The sequence below is a fragment of the Anser brachyrhynchus genome, assembly GCF_964034855.1.
Source record: "Anser brachyrhynchus genome assembly, chromosome: Z".
Classification (NCBI taxonomy): Eukaryota; Metazoa; Chordata; class Aves; order Anseriformes; family Anatidae; genus Anser; species Anser brachyrhynchus.
In genome coordinates, this window is record NC_137697.1 from 6,200,450 (window position 1) to 6,224,660 (window position 24,211).

Genomic DNA, 24,211 nt, shown 5'->3' on the forward strand with positions numbered 1-24,211 from the left:
TTAAGAAACTGAGTATCTGATACAGTGAACAAATGTGTGAGACTGTAGTGATAAGATACTCAAATTCAGCAGTGCTTTGTTGGAGTTTGAAACAAAATCCACTTGTGTAAAATTGGGTGCTGCTTCTCTATTGAAGCTAATTTGCTCATCATGTCTATGGAAATGCCTCAATACCTTTGTCTGGGAGGCAAATGAGAATGTGTTTAGAATGTATTTCCAGGAAACATTGCATCCAAGGAATGACACCCAACAGAGATGAAAGGTATCAATCTTTTATCTGAATTTTCTTTAAGAACAAAAAAGCAAAAGCTGCAACTTTCAGCCTCCCAGCTCTTAGGGTTCAGCATTTTTGTTTTGTTTTGTTTCAAGTATTGTGTGATGGGACATGCCTTGCAGATCAGTTCAACAAGGCTGTTCCATGGATTGGCAGTGTTTGAAATGCAGTAAGGATAGAATTATCTGTGGCATGTGTACTGCAGCCATCTGGTTAATGGCTCTGTTGGCACCAAGCTGTTATTCTGAGAGCATTAAAATACTAAGTTTCTGTATTCTAGGTACTTTCAGGATACTATTCTGATGATCGAGAACTTTACCTTTTCTTTATAAGATCGTAAATACTTGCTCTAGGGAAGATGCTCTCTCTTTATCTTTCACCTGGTCTTGGAGTTACTGGAGGTCTCCGCTGTTTGGGTACAATTCCTTTCTTGCTTGGCTGGAAATGGATGGAGAGGTTTCTTTGGTTGGTTGGTTTTTATCTATCCTCATAGCATATAAAGCTTTTGAAAAACGGGGGCTTTGTCTCTTGCCCTGGGCACCAGTGTAGTACTAACTGAAATACAGACAGTTGGGAATTGTTGATATCAAAGGAAGCCTTATGATGGCTGAGGATGGATGTGTAGGATGCAGATAAGTAGGCAGAATAAGGAAGAGGATGGAAGGGAAGGACATTACACTAGTGAGATACTGACAAAAGGGAGTTGGACGGTTCTGGACTAGCATTTGGAAAGCCTTAGTATTCTGCTTCTGCAAGTATATGTCTTGTTTCCCAGCAGTGATGCTAATCTAAGTCCTCAATAGACTACAGTTAAACCTAAGGAAAGAACTTACCCTGGGATATCAAAATCCGGTTCTCTGGAGATCTGAAAAATGAGGAATTGAGATCTCAAGCTTCAAACTTCTGTTGAACATGAGATCTGTGTTGTATGATTAGTTATATTAGTGCTGGTTTATGGTGTACTGGAGCAACAAACCTGGTGAACCTTCCATGAGCTATGAGGACTGCGGTGCTGAATGCCCCGCTTGGTACTGTTTTGTCTCCTGGGGCTTTGGTTCACCGCTGGAACTGTTCAGCACTTTTTTACTCAGAACTGGAAGTCTGGCATGTTTGTTGGGTTTTGGATGAGAAAGCTCTGTATTGCACTCTGAACAGATTGCATTCCAGAGACTGGCTCTGTGAGTGGACTGTTAGGGAGACCAATAAGTCACTCTTGTGATAATCATCTTGGCTTCGGCGTTGAATGATGATTAGGCACCATGGTGATGAATGCTTGTTTGCTTCCAGAATCCTGTGCAGGAAAATATTTGCACAGAAGGAAGAAGGATACCTTTATTTGAAACCCGAATATCTATTTTAAGTTTCATGAATATATAATTTCTAAGCATTATCCGCCTACTGAACAGCTGTCTTCTATCCTGCTAGTGTTGCTTTCTTGACTTTTTCCTCTTAAAGCATGAGATAACAGCACTGGCAGTTTACTAATAGCTGTATCAATACCATTCCCATTATAGTCGTACTTGCTTTCTGTTTCCAGTTATAAATTGACTCGTGATTCATTCCTAGGGAGGAAGAGATAAGGAAAGCCCAGTACCATTTATACAGTACTATACATGTCTATACACAGTACTTGTATAGTCCCTTGCCTTTTTATTGCCATTTACAGAACTACTTGAAAAGCTGCACCACTGGCCTGCACTTTTTTTGCAGCTGAATGAATATGATCCAAGTTCAGCTGCAGGAGAAGCACCTGTGACCTTCCAGTGCAGTGACATACATTGGGTTTATATGACATATGTTTTGTGTAATTAATCCTCTGATAGTTATTGTGGAAACCATGGTGGTTTTGTACCAACAAGCAGATGTCAAAATTAAGAACAGGTATGTTGTTGTGACAGAGGGTTTGTCTGTTCTTTACTCTGGTAGTCTGTGTAGTTAAACACAGTGTCTGATCCTGGTTTTTGCACTGCAGTTCATGTGTAACTCCTGCAGGGAGACAAATATCTCTCCTGTGAAGGAGTAGTGGAACCTTTTTTCCTGATAAATCATCTGGGCAGAGTGGGGGAGCAGCATGGATGGAGATGGGCAGTTACCTCTGAAAGTCATGAAACAGAGCCAAGCCTTAGAGGTGATGAAAGAGGGATGTCTAGAGGTCTGTGCGGCATGGCTTGCATCTCTTGTAATTCAGGATGCCACGGGCAACTGCTAGACCTGAAGCAAGTCATGGTGAATGGCTCCACTATGCAAGGTCTCTGGAGGTAGTGGAGATGTGAAATATGTTTTTAGATTATAAACAATTATTCCATTTATCTATGTTTGCTGTCAAAAGCCTATTTGATGCTTCTGGAGTGCTTGCCATTAAGGCAATGATGCAGACCACAACGCTCCAAAATTGTGTTACCTCTGGTCCCATCTGTGTGACCAGCAGTGAAACATTTATGTTTGCAAGCTGCCTGGCTAATAATTTCTTTAGAAAATGTTTCTGAAATAAGAGTACTCACTCATTTATGACACTAGCCCTTAATGTTTGAGTTTGGTTCTTCATTACCGTAAGGTCGGGTCAGAAACAAACCCTGTCCTGCCCTTTCTTGGTATTGTTACAGATTTCAGAATTCCTCATAGGAAAAGCTACTTTTTCAACTTGGCCTCTTACAGTTTCTGTAGCTCTGTGTATACTGTACAGAGTCCACCTCCATCCCTGAAAGACCTAGTTCTGTTAACGCTGAATAGCATTTCTTATCTGAAGTTCAAAGTATAGCCCCTGGTATCATTTCAATTTCATATTCCTTTAATAAGTGTTGGGTCTACAGCTGGATGATTGTCTGATACAAGCATCACTTTGGGTAGTGGTAGTTCTTCATCAACGGTGAGTGAAGACAGCAGGGACTATATAATTAATTCCAGTATTTTGATTTCATTTCATCTTAAGCCAACAATAGGAAACTCTGGGGCCTTTTCTCAGATAAATTTTATTGTACTAAATGGAATACTGAACATCAAGCCTCTAGCAAATAGAATAAAAAAAATAATTATCAGGTAATGCAAAGTTATGGCTTGTTTTATACCCAGGTCTTTAATAGCTTACCTTCGTATGCAGTGTTCTTAATGAACTTCTGAAACTTCAGTGGTCACAGTCTGTTCCAAACTGTGTTTTTATTCTTTTCAGTTTGGATGGTGGAAGTTATAATTGAGTTTTGTTTCTTTATTGAAGTGAATTTAGTAACGGTGAAAGGTATTAGATTGAAGGTCCTAGAAATAGATGTCTTTAGGCAATGTTAGTCACTGGGCACGCTGTTGAGCCTGCTAATGAGGTTCCCTGTTATGATGTACTGCTGGGGGTCCTTTATGAGGGTGCATTCACAGAAGTTTGTCCCTGTTTGGTCACTAACTGCTGAAACTCTCTTTGTGTGCAAAATAGTAAAGACTTGTGTTAAGGTGCTCCAAATATCATATTTGTGCACTTATTCTAGAGGAAAACAATTTTTGGGTGTCTTTGTGACTGATGGCTGCCTTTACACAGACTTGCTCCTGCTTTAACACATTTTTAAAGTAATTCATTCAGTATTTGGTGAACAGCTGGTGAAGGTCATTTTTCTAGGACAAGGCTTAATATAAGGTATCTGAGAAAAAACAAGCATGCAAAAGCATATTAAACTAAACTGAAATAATGTCTGAATGTGTTCACAGGACTTTTGTCTTGGTTTAACCGTATCTGATTTAAGGTCATAACTTGAAATCCCTTAAATGCAGACTGCGTGTAGAAAGATGGTGTGTAGTCTGAGTCCTGTATTTCATTTCACACCCTTTCATTTCTGCCCTGTTAGCTCACATCAGTGGTTTTATTAACTCATTCCTCACATCTGACACAACAGTCTGTGGTTGAGTTCTGACAGCAAACACGGCTGTCAGAATTGAATAGGGAATAGTTGATTGTGGGAGCATTCTTATCTTGTAATCAACTTTTAAAATTTGTAAGAGGTATGCAAGTGATCAGAGGCCTCTGTTAAAGCAAAATGATGAGAAGAGGGGGCATGCTGATGTCTGCTGTTACAGTGAACTTCATTTCTGGATCTTTCTCAACTGCAATGGTGTTTGACTTGAGCCTGTTTTCAGGAGAGCGATCTCATCCTAGATTGTAGAAGAATATGGACATTCCCCTTCCATTATCTCCTCCCAGCTGTATGTGGTCCAAGTTTTCTTTCATGTATGTTGAAATGGAGGGTCTGACTGTAAACGTCGATAGTAAGAGGCATCATGTGGAGGGTAACTCATGGCTTTGATCCTGCCATCTATTCAGTGAAGCATGACTTGGTGTGTTTGCCTGTTTCTGATGAGCGTTGTTTACTTCCTGATGCACAGGAGCAGCAGAGAAGAGCTCAAAGCATGGAGCTGAAGACAGAACCCAGAATTTCATCATGGCCATGAAAGATCGTATGAAAATCCGTGAGCGAAACAAGCCAGAGATCTTTGACTTGATTAGAGATGTGTTCTGTGAGAGCAAATTGACACATGCCCAGCAGATGAAGACGGTGAAGCAGAGCGTTCTTGATGGCACCTCAAAATGGTCAGCAAAGATCACGATCACAGGTGAGTGAAGGGAGGCACAGGTTCCATCATTCTTGCTTGGGGCCATAAGGTAAGGAAGAGTTGGTGTGAAGCTAGAAAGAGCAGACTTCCCCTTCTCTTCTTGGAGTACAGGTAGCAAGTGGAGATGCTCCTGCCCCAGGTGTTGTAATGTACCGTGAGATGAGGCTCATCAGAAAAACTCTGAGTGATATTCCTCTTTCTTTGGCCAGGCTGATTTGCCAGGCTGATTTGCTGCTTCATGTGGTGTGTGGACACAGTATTATTGGCAAATGGTGATAACCCTTCTTTTTTGTTTCCAGTGATGTGTGCTCAGGGTCTGCAAGCCAAAGACAAGACTGGTTCCAGCGATCCATATGTAACTGTTCAAGTTGGTAAAACAAAGAAGAGGACAAAAACAATTTTTGGGAATCTTAACCCTGTTTGGGAAGAGAAGTTTTATTTGTAAGTACTCTTACAAGGACTCTAACCCCTGTTTTGCCTGTTTATATGATCTTTACTTTGACAGTTATGCCGTCTTTGTCACTATGCATTCCCACACTGCCTGTAATGTATGAAGGTTTCATTTCTGCTTGGCGTTGTGTTCTGGAGGGTTGATGTCTGTAATAATGTACATAGTGCACACTTGTCCGCTTCATCTTTCTTGCTTTTGTATAGATAAATTGTCTGCTCTGTGAGCATTCTTACATTAATGTTTCTAGAGAAAGATAAAGAAAGGAACATCTTTAATTTGGTGACTTTTGTTCCTGTATAATAGAAGTAGTTTCAAAATTCTTTGGAATATAAAAGAGTGAAGTTTGTATAAAAGGCTGAGCAAACTTTCTGTGACCTGCTGCTGTGACTTACTATTGGTGTTTGACCAACAAAGGTTAAAGGTAGCTATTTGTTTGTCACTTGTCTGCAACACTACCATCTCTCCCTTTAGTTCAGGAAAATCAGTGTAACAATAACTTGAGGGATTATCTGCTTTCAAGATGAGCGATGTATCCATGTCTGAATTGAAAAGAAAGGCTGGAGGCACATTTTTTTTTAAAGTATCAAATATGCTCAAAAGACTGAAGAATGTATTATTCCATCCTGCTTTTATTGAATAAGTAAACACTATCCTCAGTTTATCATTGAACACAATACAACAGAAAAGGGAGATGTGAAATCTACTGGGTAAGTAGTTTCTGAAGATTCTGGATGATCTCTTTCAACCCCAGACATCTTTATTTCTTCTCTTTTTTTCCCCCTCCTTGTTTTTCCCTAAACTGCTTGAAGTGAGCTCTCTGCAAGCTGAAATTATATATTAAAATCAAGCTTATATCAATCTAACTTTGTCTTTAAAATGCACAGTCCAAACAAAATTATTTTAAAGTAGTTTTGAGATCCTCATTAACATCAGAAATATCTCAGTGCTATTTTGAGAGAGTAAGCTCTTGGGCTTTTATTTATTTATTAAGTTTATTCTTACTTTAATGCAAAGTAATGGAACTTCTTGGTAAGTAGTAAGTATGGTTAGATGCCATTTGGTTAACTCTAGTCACAATAGCAGCAAGTCTGTGGGAGCCTTAAGGACCTTGATTTACCATGCCAAGTAGTTACCATGGTATTTGCAGTGTGTTCCCTTCTAATTTTAGGAGCTTCAACAAATACTATGTTTAAAGATAGATAGCACAACGTGATAAATGTCACAGTTTTAACAGCGCTGCTGTTTAGATTTTATCTGTGTCTATGATTCAGCAGATAATATGCTGCTGGGCATTCGAGTTGATGCTACTTTGAATCTTATCTGTGTCTAGGTGGTTGCTTTAATTGCCTTGGAATAGCAGGAAGAGGTAAATGAAATGAGGACTGTATCCAGATCAAATGCGGGAGATCACTCAGTACTGGCATCCATGTGTTGTTTTATTGGTTGATGTCAAAGCTCAACATATGCTGGATGAGGAGAGTCATTTAGAAGTGTGTGCAGTGCCAGTCTTTTTACGTGCCTTTTTTTTGTTTTTTCTCCCCGTGTATGGGTCATTTTCTTAGAGCTTATTACTCTTAAAATTGCTGAAATCTTCTACCCTCCATAATCCAATGGAAAGTTAAATCCACATATGCGTGACAGCAATACCCATTACTTACCAAGCTTTTTTACAAGAGATTGCCAGGACAACTGAGGTGCTCAGTTTTGAGGGTTGAGGGTGCATGTGTTTATTATTTAAAGTTAACTTGTTACAGTGGGAGAAGGATGTGCTGGTAGTTATTAAAAGCCTACCTAACAGCAGACACATGAAAAATCTGATGTTCAGAACACTAAAATATTTCAGTGGGTGTAAGATACACAAGTAGAGAGAGGTCAGGTCAGTAATGTATAGGTTAGTAATTGCTGTTCCTCTACTGCTTGTCTTGTTGGACAGATTTGTTTGCAGCTGGTGTTCATTAGGTCCCCAGTGTCTTTTATGGGATCACAATTCCACCATCTTTTCAAAAGTTGGTTATGGAATCAAAAACCTGTGTGTATCAGTTGTCGTAGTGCTATTGTAATCCATGACATAAGCTGAGGCAGATTGCATACAGCTGAGCAATACAATAATTTCCACAGACTCAGTAAAGTTTATTAAAAGCAGCTTAAACAAGTTTTAAAAATTTTAAGGCTGCAATAACTATTTGAAATAGCTTCTTTGTGCTTATTTACAGTGGTGGAAGGAAAAGTACATTAACTTAAAGCCATATTTAAGGAGATGTTGTGGTAGTTTTGACCCCATTTGGAAGTCTAAATTTAGAACTGTATTTTAGAAAAGACAAGGTTGAAAAGACTTTGGGTTTTCATTATAAGCACTATTTAGGTCATTAGTAGGCTATGTCCCTTGGGCTTCTGCTTAGATTAATGACCAGTTCTTGGAGCATGTTTATCACCAAGCAGGTGTCTTGTTTCTTTCTGAAAATCATCTTTTTGTATATTTTCATCCTTACCTTTAGGAAATATGTTACAGAGAATTTGTCTTTCGTTGAAGTTTGAAGACCTATGAAAATACAAGGAGCTGATCTTTCTGCTCAGTTCGAAGTGTTGCAGGCTTGATGCAAAGACTCCCCATATATGGTGCCTGGCAGGATGAAGCTTGATAGGGGACTCCAGACATTGCTGAAATAAAAAATAAAAATAAAAACAAATGTGTCAGCAAGCACTAATGAATTGTGCTTCCCTTGGCTTTACATTCCATTCCTGTTTTGTTATAATCCCAGATCCCTTTCCTTATAGCTATATTGAGCAGGCTAATAGGTATCCTTCTTCATTTGCCCTGTAGACTTATCTTCTGTGCCCTCAGCCTCTCTTGCCCTCAGCTCTGGACAGAAAGCAATGTGTGTCCTATCTTCAATTGGTTCTGCGTTGTCTGGGTCAATGGGTACATAAGAGACAGGTGGCTGCCGACTTTCCAAGGATGGTAGCTAGTTTGGAGATCTCTTCTCCATCTAGCTGGTAATTTTTCACAAAGTGCGTTGAAATGCAGAACCTTTGAAAAGAAATTTCCTATGCACTCATTTCCCTAGGAAACAGCCCAGTAATGTGAGAGGGAAGATATTTTTGCAATCTTCAGTGCAATTAAGACAAGGTTTTAATTCTCCATTTAGACATAATTTAGACAATAGGTAGAAAATAGTGGCTTTCTAGTAATCTCTCTTTTTTTGTAAAGGCTGAAGCTGAGCATCCATTTGAACAAGTTACAATGGTAGACAGGTTTTAAGAGTTCCATTTTAATAGAAGAATTCTGGGCTCAGCTAGAGATTTGTTGTCCATACCAGCTTTTTTTTAGGAAGGACTGCAGTCTTAAATGACGAGCACTAGAAGCTACTGGATGCAAACAGGGTTTTGCTAGGTTTCTTGGCTTAGGCACAAAATGACTCCCTCATTTTAAAGTAAAATCCCCTTAAAGTTGTATTGTCTGAATAATCTGTGCACATTAATGGTGGGTGTGAAATCATTGCCTGGAACAGATTGCACTGTCAGTGGGCAGTTTGCAAGAGGCACGTTTGTTCTCTTACTACAGAAGACTAACTCAGTTAAAGTAATGCGGTGCCTCCTGCTAGCAGATAACCAATATTTTACTAGGACGTGCAGAGCCACAGATGATATACATTCCTGTTAATCCATTGGGAATGGTGCAATTGCATAGCTAACCACTGCGTTGTCACCCAAAAGGTTCCATTTGGTTGCTCAATTTTCCTTTCACCTGCTGAGCTTGTTATCAAGCTCAGCATCTTTCAGTAATCTCTGTGGTTATATGAGATTGTTTCAGTGTTGTTTTTTAGTCTTTACCTTTGGAGACCACCATGTTTATAAATGTTACTGGAACTCTGAAACCTCAGCCTCCTCTGTTCATTGCATGGCAGGGACCATTTGCTTGTCTTGCTTTCTTTATTCTCTAGGTACTGCAGATGCTCAAAATGGCACTCTGATGAAATCCTGCTTGTTTCCCTGCTCAGTGACCAGTGTGGAATTTATATTTGAATTAAAGTTGATGCCTCGTGGCAAGCATCTTTTGGGAAGCTGAGTTAATACAGCTAAGGATGTAACGCTCAGAATCACTTTATCTGCTCTTTGTAGTTAGGAGAGCCGCATGATTAATTTGTGCAGTCAGTGTTGTAGCATTGGGTAACGGCAAAATGATTGTACTTGTTCCCCTAAGAAACGAGCTTCATGCAACTAAGAACAGAAAATTCATTTCTTTGTTCTTAGACAGCAACAGCTGGATCTCAAGGCATATTCTTGTGCTGTTGCGCTTAACTTATAAACTGCTAAGGATTTTAGCCTTGTTCTCTTACCACTCTGACTTTGCTTTCAGTGTATTTTTTTGCTGTCTTTTTTTTTTTATTCCCTAACTGAAGAGCCTTGGTATCGTTTAAAAATTCATCTGTCCTGCAAAGTTTTGTCATCTATTCCCATTGAGGCTGGCCACAGCAGACCTCCCAGTTGGATGCTGCCATTTCTAGACACTTTCATTTGAACCACACCCAAATCTTCCTGCTTTTTCAGCCAGACCATTTCCTGAAGTGTATTTCCTGAAGTGTATATAGTTACAACTATTTGTTGGGCTTCTCATACTCGTTACTGTAACTACTCTTTCTGATTTTCCAGAAAACCATTTTTTTTTTTTTTGGCACTTTGCTCCTCAGAAGCTAAAATGTTCTCAGGTCCTGAAGTCCTGCTGATCTGTTCTTCTGTCCTGTGCATTTTCCCACCTCCTGCACTCTCATCCCCTACTTCTGCAAGCTGCTCTGCCCTTTTAGTCTGTCCTCTACCACTGTATAAAATATTCTCTGCACAAGACTGTGAAACTTTACAGGCCCTTCTTGAGGGCTGCATCTGCAATTGTGCAGAAGGGAAACTGCTCATAGAACATGGCTATATAAATATTCACTAGACTCTTTGAACCATAAATATTTTTTTAATATCAAAGCACAACGAAACTACTTAAATCTGGGCTTGACTTGACCTACTTTTAAATCTGCAAAATGTTGTTGATACCTCTGCTCCCTCACTTAAGTCGTTTGTTCTTGCTATGTCTGCTTCTTGCTTTTTGTCTTTATTAACCTGTCAGCTCTACAAAGCAGGGGCTGTCTTCCTCTCTGTAAGTTGCCAAGCACACAGTAGAGTCATGATTGCACTGGGGCCTCTGGGCTCTCCTGTTCTTCAGGCAGAAGATATGAGAAAACAACATAGTTTAAGAAAACATCCTCATGTGAAATGGGCGTGTTGGATGATAGGGTTGTGTTGGCTTCTTACCTCTCTAATCTATGCAGTGCATTTTAGAGATGGACAATCTAAGTCTGAAGGTAGTATTAACGGAGTGAAACTGAGGTCTGGGTGTATCCTGCAGGGTTAACGTGCTGATAACACCTTTCTTGAGATGAGAAGTTGATTGGAAAGAAATATCCATGCGGATGTGTGTGGTGGTTTTACTGAGATGGGCAGCCAAGCTCCACCACAACGGCTCTCTCACTCCCCCTCCTCACAGGAAAAGGGGGAAGAAAATATGATGGAAAGGGCTCAGGGGTTGAGATAAGGGCAGGGAGATCACTCACCAATTATCCTGATGGGCAAAACAGACTCAGTGTAAGGAGATTAGTAAAATTTATTGTCTGTTACTAACAAGCTAGAGAAGTGAGAAACAAAAGAAACTAAAAACACCTTCCCCCCTTCCACCCTCTTCCACCTCCTCCCCCCAAGCAATGCAGGGGGCAATGGGGGCTGTGGTCTCCGCCGCTCCTTCCCGGTCCCTCTCTGCCCCTGCTCCCTGTGGGGTCCCTCCCACGGGATGCCGTCCTTCCCGAACTGAGCCTGCGGGGGCTGCCCACAGGCAGCAGCTCTTCCAGAACTGCTCCCACACGGCTCCGTACCACGGGGTCCATCCCCCAGGAGCAAACTGCTCCAGCACGGGTCCCCCACAGGCGGCAGCTCCCCCCAGACCCCCTGCTCCTGCGTGGGCTCCTCTCCACGGGCTGCAGCTCCGGCCCGGGGCCTGCTCCTGCGGGGGCTCTCCATGGGCCGCAGCCTCCTCCAGGCCACATCCACCTGCTCCACCGGGGGCTCCTCCACGGGCTGCAGCGTGGAGATCTGCTCCGTGTGGGACCCGTGGGCTGCAGGGGGACAGCCTGCTGCACCAGGGGCCTCTCCACAGGCCGCAGGGGAACTGCTGCTGCCTGCCTGGAGCACCTCCTGCCCTCCTGCTGCACTCACCTGGGGGGCTGCAGGGCTGGTTCTCGCTCCTCACTTTCCCAGCTGCTGTTGCACAGCAGGTTTTTTTTTTTCTCTTTCTTAAATCTGCTCACCCAGAGGCACAAAAAAACATTGCTTATTGGCTTGGCTCTGGGCAGCGGCCAGGTCTCTTTGGAGCCTGCTGAAACAGGCCCTTATCTGACATGGATAAGAAGAATCATCTGGATTCTTCTCACAGAAGCCACCTCTGCAGCCCCCTGCTACCAAACCCTTGCCACATAAATCCACTATGATGTGACACAAATGGGCATTAAAAAACCCTTATGGGTATTTACCAGACTCTCTCTCTTCATGACTGTAGATTCTCCAATACGAACTAGTGGTGTCAGAAGGATACAGCTTTTTATTTTGGCACTCACTGTGCTCTAAACTTATTATCCTTATTTTTTTATTTTTTGTTTGTTTGTTTTGTAAACTGCTGGACAGAGTTTTATGGGTGTAAACTTTGCATGTCTTCTGATAGAACCTTGCAAACCTTCGAGGTTGCTGTACCCTCATGAGGGTTGCCATGTCCCTTTAGCATTCCAGCAGTGGGAGGTTAAGTAAGAATCCTGCAACAACTGATTAACCAATTCAGCACAAATGTCTGGTTTTTTTTCTCCACATCAGAGTACAATTCACTGACTTGAAAATATTAGGATCATTTTTAGATGTTTCTTTTACTTTCTGCCTGCTTTTTTGGAGGACAGGATGCACATGCCTTACTCTGTCCCAGACCTCTGACAGCTTCTTAGCGAGTTTGGGCCAACATTCATAGACAGGCAGAGGTCTCAAAGCTGTTAAAAAACATAGAAAGTGATTGTTAGAAGTTTCAGCTAGATTAGAGGGATACAAATTATTAACTTCATTGTGGTAGACTATAATGTACATTCTGGAGTTGCCTTTTATGTTTAGCCACCAATATACTGATTAGTGTGCATGTATCAGCATGGCACTGTGCACAGGCATCAGAAGTAACAGCAACTTTGTGTTGTTTCCCCTCAGCCTAGTTGATAGCTGGGCATGGGAAGATGTCAGAGCACTGACAGCACAGGGGGGATATGTTTGAGGCTGGGGAAGGCCAAGGGGGAATGTGGTAGAAGAGCTGGAGATAGAGTGTGGGATAGGGAGCAAGTCAGTAGAACCAGACTCTGCTGGTTCCACTGCTCCTGCAACCACTGGCTTTAGGTAGGAAAACTTAATGGAAATAAATTCACAATTTTAATTTTTTCTTGCAGATTTAGTGTGCTGTTTCCTGAAAATGTTTCTTTGATACCATGAAGTATCAAAGTAACTTTTTTTAACATAAAATGGCACGACTGCAAACATCAGAAGAACGTAGATACAAAAGAAAAAGTCATTTTCTGAGTCATGCAACAAAGAGAACCTGGTTTCCAGCTCCTCACACTATGAAATGGGCATGAACACGTTTGATAGTTTCTTCCCTATGACAAGGTCTCAAAGAGTTTCTTCTTTGCGTCCTCTTGGGAAAGCTGTGGGAGCTCAGCTGTGTGGCAGACTGGGCAGACACATGTATGCACACATTGTTAGGAAACCACTCTTCACAAAAATGTAGCAAGAAGTAGGGCAGGCATCTTTAGAAACTTGCCAGCTCCTATAGTAATGAAGGGGAAAGTTTCTAGCAGCAGAATGTGTAGCCACAGTCTTATGGAGCCAGGATGCTGTCACTAATCAGATGCTATTTTTATTAGCTAGAAAGCCTGTTAGCAGTTAAGCTCAAGTAGGCCAATATTTGTGGTTCTGTTTTGAGGTGTGCTCTAGAAGGTGAACTGTTGTTGACTCAACTGTCTTCTTTCACTGAAAGCAAGGACTGTGGTTCCCACAGACTTAGATGGAGATGTTTTATAGGTAAGCCACCAGCCCAAGTCTTTCAGTTGCTGTAAGCGAGTGATAAGGCGCTCTCTCTGGCATGGGAGCAGCATGAGGAATACGAATTGACTGGTCTCTTAAAAACAACAGAGAGAAATGTGGTAAAGTAGAAGTTCCAGTAGCTCAGCAAATGCTACTGCAAAGTTTTCTGTGGCACATAGCAGTGAGTTATGCTGCTGCAGCCCAAGTGAAGGATGATAGCCACTTGGGGAGTGTGGGACAATGCATGTGGAACCTAAAGTAGATTTAGGTCTAAACAGTAAATGTTTTCCTAAAGGAAAGAGCAAGTTTTTGAACATTGGTAGCAAAGAAAAGTAAGATCAAAGCTGTCTTAACAAAGAACTGCAGTGCCAGAAGGTGAGGTCTGAAGAAGTCAGGGGTTAACTTGTTGGTGCTTTGTAAATGCCACTGTGTACTGATCTGTGTTTTTAGGCACATGTGTCCTTCTGAACCTCTATGGTACTGCCAGGATGTACATTAGTGTACTGTGTCAGGAACAGAGGATTTCTTTCATGTGCTTATGCTGTGTTGCCGGTATGCACTCAGATAAACTAGAGAGCTACAGAAAGCAGAAATCCAAGCATTCCCTGCTTGTGAACACTTGCTGCATTTTTTTTTTTTTTCAAAGGAGAACATCCTTGAAGTTGAGGAGGAAGAAAGGGAGAAACATTGAACCTTCTTTCTTCTGATCTCTAAATACAGCTTTGATTGCACAGAGAAGGAAGGAAACAAGGATGCTTTCTGTCAGTGATCAAAACTGCCAAAATTGATCAAAACTGATCAAAATTACTCCTAGCTTTCACAATAGTAATTCCCAGATATCCCTCTTCGCTAGAAAAATCACTAGAAGCTGCAGGGTTGTCTGTTAGGCAGTCCTGGATCACAATAGTGGCAATAAGACCTCAAATGATTTCTTGGTAAGGAGCATGCAAATACCAGTCACTGCCATATCCTATTGACCGGGCTTAACAGATCTCTTCTGACCCATTTCTTCCTTCTCCCTGTTGCTTAGCAACAGATGCAGCATGTTAATGTTTAAAAGGCTGGAAAACAGGCCTTCAGCAGAAGTTGCCTGTTTTCATAGGTTTTATTTCCTTGAGGGCAGACATTTGTAGTGGTTGTGGTGAGTAAATCACCCTTGTCATGGTCTCATGTGAGCATTCAAATTGCTTTATTGTATTGCATGCCCTGTAAATGAGCAGAGTTTTTATTATAAGGTCTTTTTACCCACTTCTGATGTCCAGGAGCCTGTTTGTGTCCACAAAAGGTGTATGAGCACCTACAAAGAGAGGGGGCTGCAAATTCTGCCTGTGCATTAGGCTGAATGGTGCAGGTTCAGCAAACTGTAAAATGCTTGTTTTAATGGAAATGTCTTTACTGATCTGCCTAAGACATGGGGAAAGTATCAGTCTCAGCTGTGAATAATAGGCAAAATCAATTCCAGTAATTAAATACCAACTTTGCAACTAATGTATCCCACCCGTTCATCCCACGCACAGGTAATGTTTGTATCATCTGAATATAGTGTAGTGTACATTAACACACTACTGCTTTGTGACTGTTCTGAAGTAAGAGAACTACCTTCACCTGGGCTATTTATCTTTTTTATTAAAAAAGAGCATGAAAAGTATTTGTCATCGGTGTTGACCATGCTGTCCTAGATACTGCACGTGTAAAGAGAAGTAGCCTTCAACACATACAGCCCAATGTGAGATCATGTATGGGGAGGGCTATCAGAAAACAATGTGATGCTTATCAGTGTTTCTTTGGGGGTGTGCAGGCTGAGTTTACCAGCCTAGCTATCATCCAGCTTTTGCAAGCTTCACAGGAAAAACAGCAACAGTGAAAAAAATCCCCCAGTTCGGGGAGCTGCTCCTGAGAGTGAGGAAGAGCAGAGGAGTCACAGCCACGTAGCAAGTCTGAAGTTGGCGGCTGCGGTCAGCGCGCTCTCCTTCAGTGTGCATCTGAAGTGCAGTATCTAACACGTCACAGGAGCATTTAGAGTTCACCAAAAAAATGTTGTATGGTTCCTATCAGATTCTATGCTTTTAAATAAAATAATTGTTTGTTTATATCTTGTTTATGCATTGCTCTGTTGTTAGGCAGGCAGGTCAAAGGGAATGTAAAGCGTTTAGTGTAGAAATGTCAGCTACATTATGAGCTCTTCAGTATTATATTTGTCTTGTTCTCAGTGAGTGCCATAATTCCTCTGACCGGATCAAGGTGCGAGTGTGGGATGAAGACGACGACATCAAGTCTCGTGTCAAACAGAGGCTGAAGCGTGAGTCGGATGATTTCCTGGGACAGACAATCATTGAAGTCCGTACGCTGAGTGGTGAAATGGATGTGTGGTACAACCTTGGTGAGTGGTGCTTTGGGACTGAAAACATGTCATGTATTAGTTTGGGAACATGTGAGAACTATCTGGGCAGTTTGCAAGAAAGGACAAAAAAAAAAGCCTGCTTGACTAGGTGATTTTAAGGGGCATGATGATGCTGCAGAGCAGCTGCAAGGCTTTTGTCCCAGTTAAAATGAAGTTCAGTAGTATAGCCTGTCAGAACAGTGATGTTTTTTTCTGTTGTTAGGCACTGGAAAGTAGAATGGGTAAATGCTTGGAGCAGGGCTGGAAGTAAGGAACAAATTTCACATCAGTCAGCTGTATCGCTAGAAAACGGATCTGAGCAACATCTTCCTGACATACTGGCATTTTCTAAGTGGCCTTGGTAAAACCTTGTCTTGGCTGTGCGTGTGATATACTGAACTCCCTCGCTTGCTGTCATTTGAGTCTTTGTCTAGAGAGGTTTGCAGTACATTCCTTGGTGGTTCTAGTTCAGCTGACTGGATCGAAGCTCAGGGACCCTGTAGCACGTGCTCTCAGAAGGGCTGGCTTATTTGTAAAGAAGTGTATGTAGTTCTAGCTAGATGTGTCATATCTAGAGTGTATGTCAGTGATTTGCTGATATCTACTTAGTTTTTAATGTTTTGAAAGAAAAAAGTTAGAAAGTTTTCTCCACAGTAATATTAACCATAAATTCAGCCTGAGCTTCCAGCAGTTTCTGTTATAGAGTTGCCACACCAAAGATGACTGTGCTCTGAATGTGAAAAATGCATGTAATTGTTGATGGTTTTTCCTTCTAGAGAAAAGAACAGATAAGTCTGCGGTGTCTGGAGCTATCCGTCTGCAAATTAATGTGGAGATCAAAGGCGAGGAGAAAGTGGCTCCATATCACATTCAGTACACTTGCCTTCATGAGGTAAGGAGCAGTTCAGCTCATTCATTGTGATGTTCCTCATTTCTGTCAAAGCAGCAATTTTCTGACCTCTGTTTCCTTAGAATGTTCCTTCTTGCCTTAGGTGAGCCTTCTTTTCCCTGCTCCACAGGCCTGGAAAGTCACTGAATCATCAGACCTGCGTTTGTACAGAAGGCCAGGAAGGCTTTAGGCACCCCGCTATGCTGAATGCTGGCTGGCTCAGTCTGTCCCACTGCCACAGCTGTGCTGCTGTCAGGCAGTGATCAGACAGTGGTCCAACTCATAGCCCCCACTAGTATAACATGAAGAAACTTCGGAATTTCCTTAGCTGATGTGTTCAGTATGTACTATACCTGTGTCTTTCTTTAGGGAAAGCCTTTTAAATGTCAAACTCCAGCCCAGATCTGGTTCAGAATTAAACATTGCACATTCCTTTTGGGATCCCAGATATGCAGCATTTCCATGGGAGATGCTGTATTTTTTCCTGCTACTTGTCTTTGAACATTGTGAACAGAACTGCTTGTGTATTGCTTGCAGGAAGAGGCAGTTATATCATTGCAGTTTCCACCTGGACAGTTGGTCTGTGATGCATGGTGGGCTATAATATGAAAAGTTACATTTTCTACCTTAGCTGCTTTTTGAGTAAATTCTGTTTGGGATAGGGTTTTGAATCTGGCCTTTGAGCAGTGCAGATATTGTTGGTATAAATTCCTAGTACCACTGGTGTGTAACTATGAACAATTATTAGGGAACGGAAGATAAGCTGTGGTTGCTGGGTACTGATCTATCTCAAGATGGACTAAGATGGGCAGGCAGAACTGTAGAAGTTGGGAGAAATTCAGAGAAGACTTATGAAAATGTCTGAGTGATTCGTGGTGCCCAGTCTATTTTATCAAGCAGAAGGCATGTGACAGGATTAGTCTCTAAGTGCCTGAATAAGGAAGAGTAGCAATAGCCTCTTTCACCTTATAAATAAGAATATCACAAGGTCCAGTGAAGTTTAAGCAAATTCAGATTAGAAAAGGACAGATGTGTCACAGGGACGAATGTTCAGCTACAGGAACAACATTTTTTTCCAGACAATGGGTTTGATGATCCCTGCAGTGTCTTTTGGCCTTACCAGGAAAGAGACAGACTAAGCTTAAGTGATCAGTTTCTTTTAGTAGGCTGTGTTGTGTTCTTCAATATATAGTTTTTGCTGTTTTTCAATTCAGTGACTGCTTCTGCTTGGTAATCCATTTCATTTTTATCCTTCTGATGCGTGATCACTTGCTTCCCCTCATTTTTGCAAGTATGTCTCTTATAAAGTATCACCTTCTTTCATTTGTACATCGTAAAATGAAGATGATTTACAGCTAGAATAATTTAATGAGGAAAAATAGTAGTGTAAAGCAGTGTCTCCTAGCTCCTAATTAGATCATTAGACTTTTGCATCCCTTACTACCAGGAGCCAGCTGTCTGAAAAGCTGATGAAATCTGTAAGTGACATAAATTTGAGGACTACTGAGAAACCCACTGAACTGAATTGCAATTTCTGCACAGCAATAATAGCTTGAAAGGCTTTCCAGTGTTAGATAAAGCAAAAGGTTATGATGAACAATAATGCAAGTGTCCAGTTGTTAATGGTGATTTTAAGGATGTCCTTTAAAAAAAAAAAAAAAAAGATTTGGACTGTTCCACTGTATAATAATAATTACAAAGCTGATACAGGGCTGTTACCTCAGCTGGCTTAAATAGCTTGTCCATGTTAAGTCAATCCTTTGAGGACAGAAGTGTGTAGGTTTCAGGAAACTAATTAGTCTGACTTCACTGCATTGAAGCACTCCTCTGCATCATTCACAATGTTGGGTGGTTAAAATTGTAGGTATGTGTGTGGAAAAATTCAGCTGGGAGCATGCGAGAAGAAAAGCAAGTCAAAGCACAAAAATACATACTGGGTAGGGAGAAGGCAAGAGGGAGGAGAGCAAAGAAATGTGTGTTAGTGCCGCCTCCTTGGCAATTCCAAGCTGGTCATGAAACTCACTTGGCAGCTTCAGCAGCTTTGCATATAATTTCTTTCCTGTTTTGTATTTCAGAACCTCTTTCACCATCTCACAGATGTGCAAGGGAGTGGAGTGGTGAAGATCCCTGATGCCAAAGGAGATGATGCCTGGAAGGTGTATTTTGATGAGACAGCTCAAGAGATTGTGGATGAATTTGCAATGCGTTACGGCATTGAATCAATATACCAGGCCATGACGTAAGATGCATTTGGTGTTGTCTTTAGTGCAGATATTCATTGTATCTAATTGATGTGACTGTTAAGATGAAATGTCTTGGTAATGGAATACTATTGACATGAACAGCTACTCCTTAAGGGGCTTACTGTGAGCAGAAAGTGACTGCATGTCTCAGTCACTGATTCCTCAAAGTCAAGAAGTTATTGTCTGACAAAGTGCCGGACTTTAGGCTCCATCTGGGCAGTTTGCCTTTACCTTTAAAACTAATTCTAAAGAATTACACCAACTTTGTGAGTGTAAATGACCGTACTTTATTGTTGATAGCTTATTCTTGTTTTAAGAGTCTAAAATCTCTATTTGAAAAATCTGTTATTAAAAAGGATCCCACTGAAGTTTTTTGATGACGTGAGAAGGGAAGAGATTTTGTGAAACTGTTTGTCCTACAGGTTTGTTGTGGCAATTGATACAGTCCTGAGAAATCACTGTTTTCCCAGGTACTGATGGAGGGATTTACAGGAAGCTTGAGTAACGGAGCACTAATTTGTCCTGTTTGGATCTAGGCTCATGCATTTCTTGATCGTCAAGAGCATTTTTCTTGTCACTGTACTTTTAGTTGGATTTGGGATTAGCCATTCTGCTTAAGGACTAGTAATGCTGTGCTTAGCTCATTTCTTATTTTAAACACAGTATTAAATACAGCAAACTAACATGAAAAAGTTCACTACTGAATCTGAAAGCTTTGGGTGTTTGGGTCCTCGGATGAGTTATGATGTGTAATTATGGCATCTTGCAAACACTTTTTTCTGCCTGCTAATTTAAGCCGAGATGGAAAGCAATTGGAAAGTACTTCTGGAGGTATAGTCCTGGCTCACAGCAAGGCTAATTTGGAAGTTGGACGAGACTGCTAAGAGCCTCTTTCAGTTCCTTGAAATTCTCTGAGGAGGGAGATCCACCATTACTCTGGGCTCCTCCTCTTGGCTTGTATTATTTTGGAGGAGAAATTCCAAGTTGAAAACCAAGTTAGAAAATCTTGTGTGGAATTTCCTATACCGTAACTGCTACATATTGTTGCTTCTTTTTTTCATCCCTCTGAAAGGATTTTTGCCTGGCTCAATCCTCTTGCTGACCCCCCCCTATTTAAGTAGTACAGACATTGATTAGATCCTCACACCTTACACTTTCTCTTCTTCAAGCTAGACAAACCCATTTTATGTGTCTTTCATTTACAGTGAGTGCCTAAAAGAGCAATTGGTATCATGTAGCCAGCAAGTTAACATTGTGGCATAGTTATCATGTTTATCTGAAATACTGATTTGTGTGTTTCTCTGAAATTGTCTCACTGTGGCTTTTTTGGTTATGATTATTTGTAGGTTAATGAACACAGAAGCTAATGTCTGATGAGTCCCTTGGGGAGAAAACTACATTTAGAAGATAGTTCCCAAGTTTAGTTTGGGAGTTCAGTGAGGGTTCTTGCATGAAAGAACTGCTTAAAAATTGCCAAATTCTCCTCTCTGTTGGAATGAACTTGACTTGCCAGGTCTTGTAATATCAGACCTCTCAAGCTCTGATTATTTTTTCCCCTTATGTCTAACAGATTTTCTTTGATTGTTTAATCATTTCACAAGTCTGAATGCTTCTGGCATAATTTTGAGATTTCCTGCAGGATGGTTTCTTGCACTTTAATGAGAGCAGTTAAATGGGAAAAAGCAAATGAGCATGCATGCTTCCTGCAGGCTGGAAGGGTTAGCCCTAAGGAGTCACTTATCAGTGCAGCACAGAAATAATAGTGTGTGATCTCGCTGTGCTTGAATGCTTTGCAATCCCTGCTGCCTTATGTCACCTCAGAACCTGTGGCTGCCTCAAGTAGCAGTAAATTATATAGATTTCTGTGTGCCAGGCTTGGCTCTTGGAATTGGCATCAGGACCCGGAGTATTACCTAAGTCACAAGCTATTGGCAACAGATTGTTGGGTTGACAAGCTCTTTTATGCCGTGGAAAGAAATGTAGAAAAAGGTTTTTTCTTTCTTTCTTTTTTTTTTCCCTATCATATGTATTGTTTAGATGTCATCTTTTGTGAAAAGCTGGAAGCAAAATGCTGGAGATTTACTAAAAGGGAGAAGACAAAACTTGCACCTGTTGAGGGTGCTACCTAGAGCAGGATGGCTATTAAAGGGGTAGGAAACTTGGCTGCGTTGTGTTGTGGAAACCATAGGCATGTCAGGAAACACTACATGGAAGAGTCCAAAATGACTTACTGTACTGTCCTTTTGCAGGCATTTCGCATGTCTCTCCTCCAAATACATGTGCCCAGGTGTGCCAGCTGTGATGAGCACCTTACTTGCTAATATCAATGCTTACTATGCGCACACAACTGCCTCCACAAATGTGTCTGCTTCAGACCGCTTTGCAGCCTCCAATTTTGGGGTATGTTTGGTGATACAACTGGATTTCTCTATTTTGCCTATGGTATTTCTGCCTGTGAATAAATAAGTTGTTCTGTTTAAGGAACATTATATCCATGAGAAGTTGGAAGCCATCAAGCCCTTTTAGACTAGACAAAGCAGAGCATGGTTTATTGTCATCATCACACATTTTAGATATTAATCAGTGTGATGCATTGTGATGTTTAGTCTTCATGTTCAAATTGCACTGGAGCACAGATGGTATGGAAATGAGCGAATTGTATTACATTCTGCGTGGTGATGCTGTTGATAAAATATACCGTGTAATCTGATGGTTTCAGAACTTTGTTTTTAAAAACAGCAACTGCTTAAAGGGAAATAAAAAGTCTGTCCCACAAATGGTTCAATTGTTTTCCATAAAATGTGTTGGAGTTGAGCATTCTGGAAAAGTATCTAGAATAGCTCAAGCTCCTTTGCTAGACTGAGAAATATGTACATTGAGGGAGGAGTCTTTTCACAAAGTCAAGCCAGAATCTAGCTGAGAGACCTGACCTCAAGAAAATGGCAACAAGAACCCTACAATGCTTGTTATTGAATTGATACATAAGATCTTTGAGCTGTATCATTGCTCCAAATTCAACTCTTTTCTGACTGTTCCCTTACTCATTTCTGAATAAATATTTTCTCTTAAACATACGGCTGGTACAAACTGTTAGCAGAAATCAGAGGGGTTTTGTTCTACCTCTGCTTCAAAGTGATAAAGGAATGTTTTTCTTCTAATGTTACACAAACTTCAGAAGTAATTACAGTATAAGAATAAATACACAAAACAATGCATCAGTATTGCTTCCTCCCACTCTCCTGAGATCTGTCACTAGTTCTCTGATATTCTGCATCTTACTGTGAACACGGATGGGACAGTGATGATATGTGGTATGTTTTTTGCTCAATAGAAAGAACGATTTGTGAAGCTTCTGGACCAGCTTCATAATTCACTTCGGATTGATCTCTCAATGTACAGGGTGAGTGGGAATAAACAAAATCTTTTCAGGCATTGTGATAGGCAGAGGGGAAACACTGGTTGGATTTTCATTATGTCTCTGAGCATTTGGTTAGTTTGTCTCTTATGGAACTATATTTTGGTTTTCCTCATGGGTGGAATTTAAACCCTGTTCTTTCTTCCAATATAACTTCCTCAAGGCTTCTAAAATAATCTGAGGATTGTGAACTATGCTTATCTCAGATATTCTCCCAGGAATGCAAGCTGATTGGATTAATTTATTTGAATTATTATCTGCTACTTCAGGTATCATCTACAAAGGGGAAACAGACTTGTTCTTCTCTGTGAGAGAAATCTTTGAGAGGACCCCCAGCCATGTTGTCATTTATTTTAGGTCTGACAGACTCGAATCCCTGTCCCTGACTTTGTATCTGTACTTTGTATCTGTAGGATGTGCTTTCAGGTTGAAGACCCCCCCCCGCCCCAGGCACACACAGACACACACACACACATACACACACACACTTCACCACATTGGGGAAGGGATAGGTTTCAGATGTTGGCATTAGTCCTCCAGGCTTCTTAGGCCCTCTAGTTCCTTTCTTTGCTACTCCAGAGTCAACATAATCTTAATAACAAGTCTGTTACTGGGCTTTTTTTTTTTTCAGTTCCTTCATTTTAAGTAGTGACTAATTCATTGAAAAATTGAAATATGGTGGCAAAATGTGAGCTTTGATTTTTATTTATATATTAAAAAGTAGATCCTATCCTGGGTGGTACATTTATCTGAAAGACAGTAAAGCATACAGAAAAGGGGAATGTGAGTAGACTAATAAGAGAAGTGCATTAGGAAGACAAGCAAAAGGACATAAAGTGCAAGGTGCAGAAGATAAAAGGAATGTTGTGTAATGAGCGATCCTAAAAGAGAAGGTGCAAAGAGAGCACTGAGTAGCAGAGGGAAAATTATCAGGGCATGGCAACAGGAAGCTATACTGGTGATGCCTTTTATTTGTTTGGTCTTCAATAAAAGCTGCTTTCAGGTGGCTAATGCAAGTAAGCCTTGGACAAACAAGTAAGATCTTTGGTAGAAGACCAGGAAAGTTTTGTACACTTTCAATAATTTTGATGTTTTCTAATTGACAGTGTAGTTAGACAGCAACTGTCTGGAGCGGTCTGAGTCCTCTTAGTGATTATTTTAAGACCCTGGGAGGACAGGTTAAGTTCTGGAAGGAAAAGGTATTTCAGTTTCCAACTTTCAAGAGAGGATATGACAATTTGCAGTTTAAATTATCCAGATTAAGTCCCTCACCCCTGTGTTGATTCAAGCTATTTGGAAGCACTTAAAAGAAAACAATGAATAAACAATGAAAATCCACACCATATTTGTAAAAAAGATAGTGTCGAACCAGTGTTTTCTCCCCAGGGCAGGGTGATGGGCCTTTGGGAGAAGAGGTAGAAACATCTCAAGAGTAGCTTGAAGTCACACTCTGCATAATTATTTTGAAAAGTGTTTTGTGAACAAGTGAAGTTATTCTGTATGCACGTCAGTAGTTCTTTTCTGTTGGTTCATTCCTGGCTGACATAAACATAGATAGATAATATTATAGGTATTCAATATAGATAATATTATATTTTCCTGATTATTATCGGGATTATTCAGTATTATGATTATTATCATCAGGGTTATATAAGGATAATAATCTTGATTATTGTCCTTATCAAGAACATGCATTCATTCCCCAACATTCATCTAACATTTTGTGTTTAAATCTTGATTTTTGGTAAATACCCTCAGTGCCAGAAGGAGACAGAGGCAAAGACACTCACTCACTCACTTGCTCACACTTTTGTATCACCATCTGGAAAG

The 24,211-nt window shown here is 40.8% G+C and overlaps 1 protein-coding gene across 6 annotated transcripts in view; it reads left to right on the forward strand.

Annotated features, from left to right (window-relative positions):
• UNC13B (unc-13 homolog B) overlaps window positions 1-24,211 on the forward strand; it is a 212,801-nt gene that overhangs the window by 133,234 nt on the left and 55,356 nt on the right. For all 6 annotated transcript variants that reach the window (XM_080573395.1, XM_080573397.1, XM_080573396.1 and 3 more), the window contains 7 exons: window positions 4,634-4,861; window positions 5,161-5,302; window positions 15,665-15,834; window positions 16,611-16,726; window positions 18,799-18,962; window positions 21,216-21,366; window positions 22,298-22,366. In XM_080573395.1, coding sequence (XP_080429521.1) covers window positions 4,634-4,861; window positions 5,161-5,302; window positions 15,665-15,834; window positions 16,611-16,726; window positions 18,799-18,962; window positions 21,216-21,366; window positions 22,298-22,366 — 1,040 coding nt within the window. The remainder of the gene's footprint in view (window positions 1-4,633; window positions 4,862-5,160; window positions 5,303-15,664; window positions 15,835-16,610; window positions 16,727-18,798; window positions 18,963-21,215; window positions 21,367-22,297; window positions 22,367-24,211) is intronic.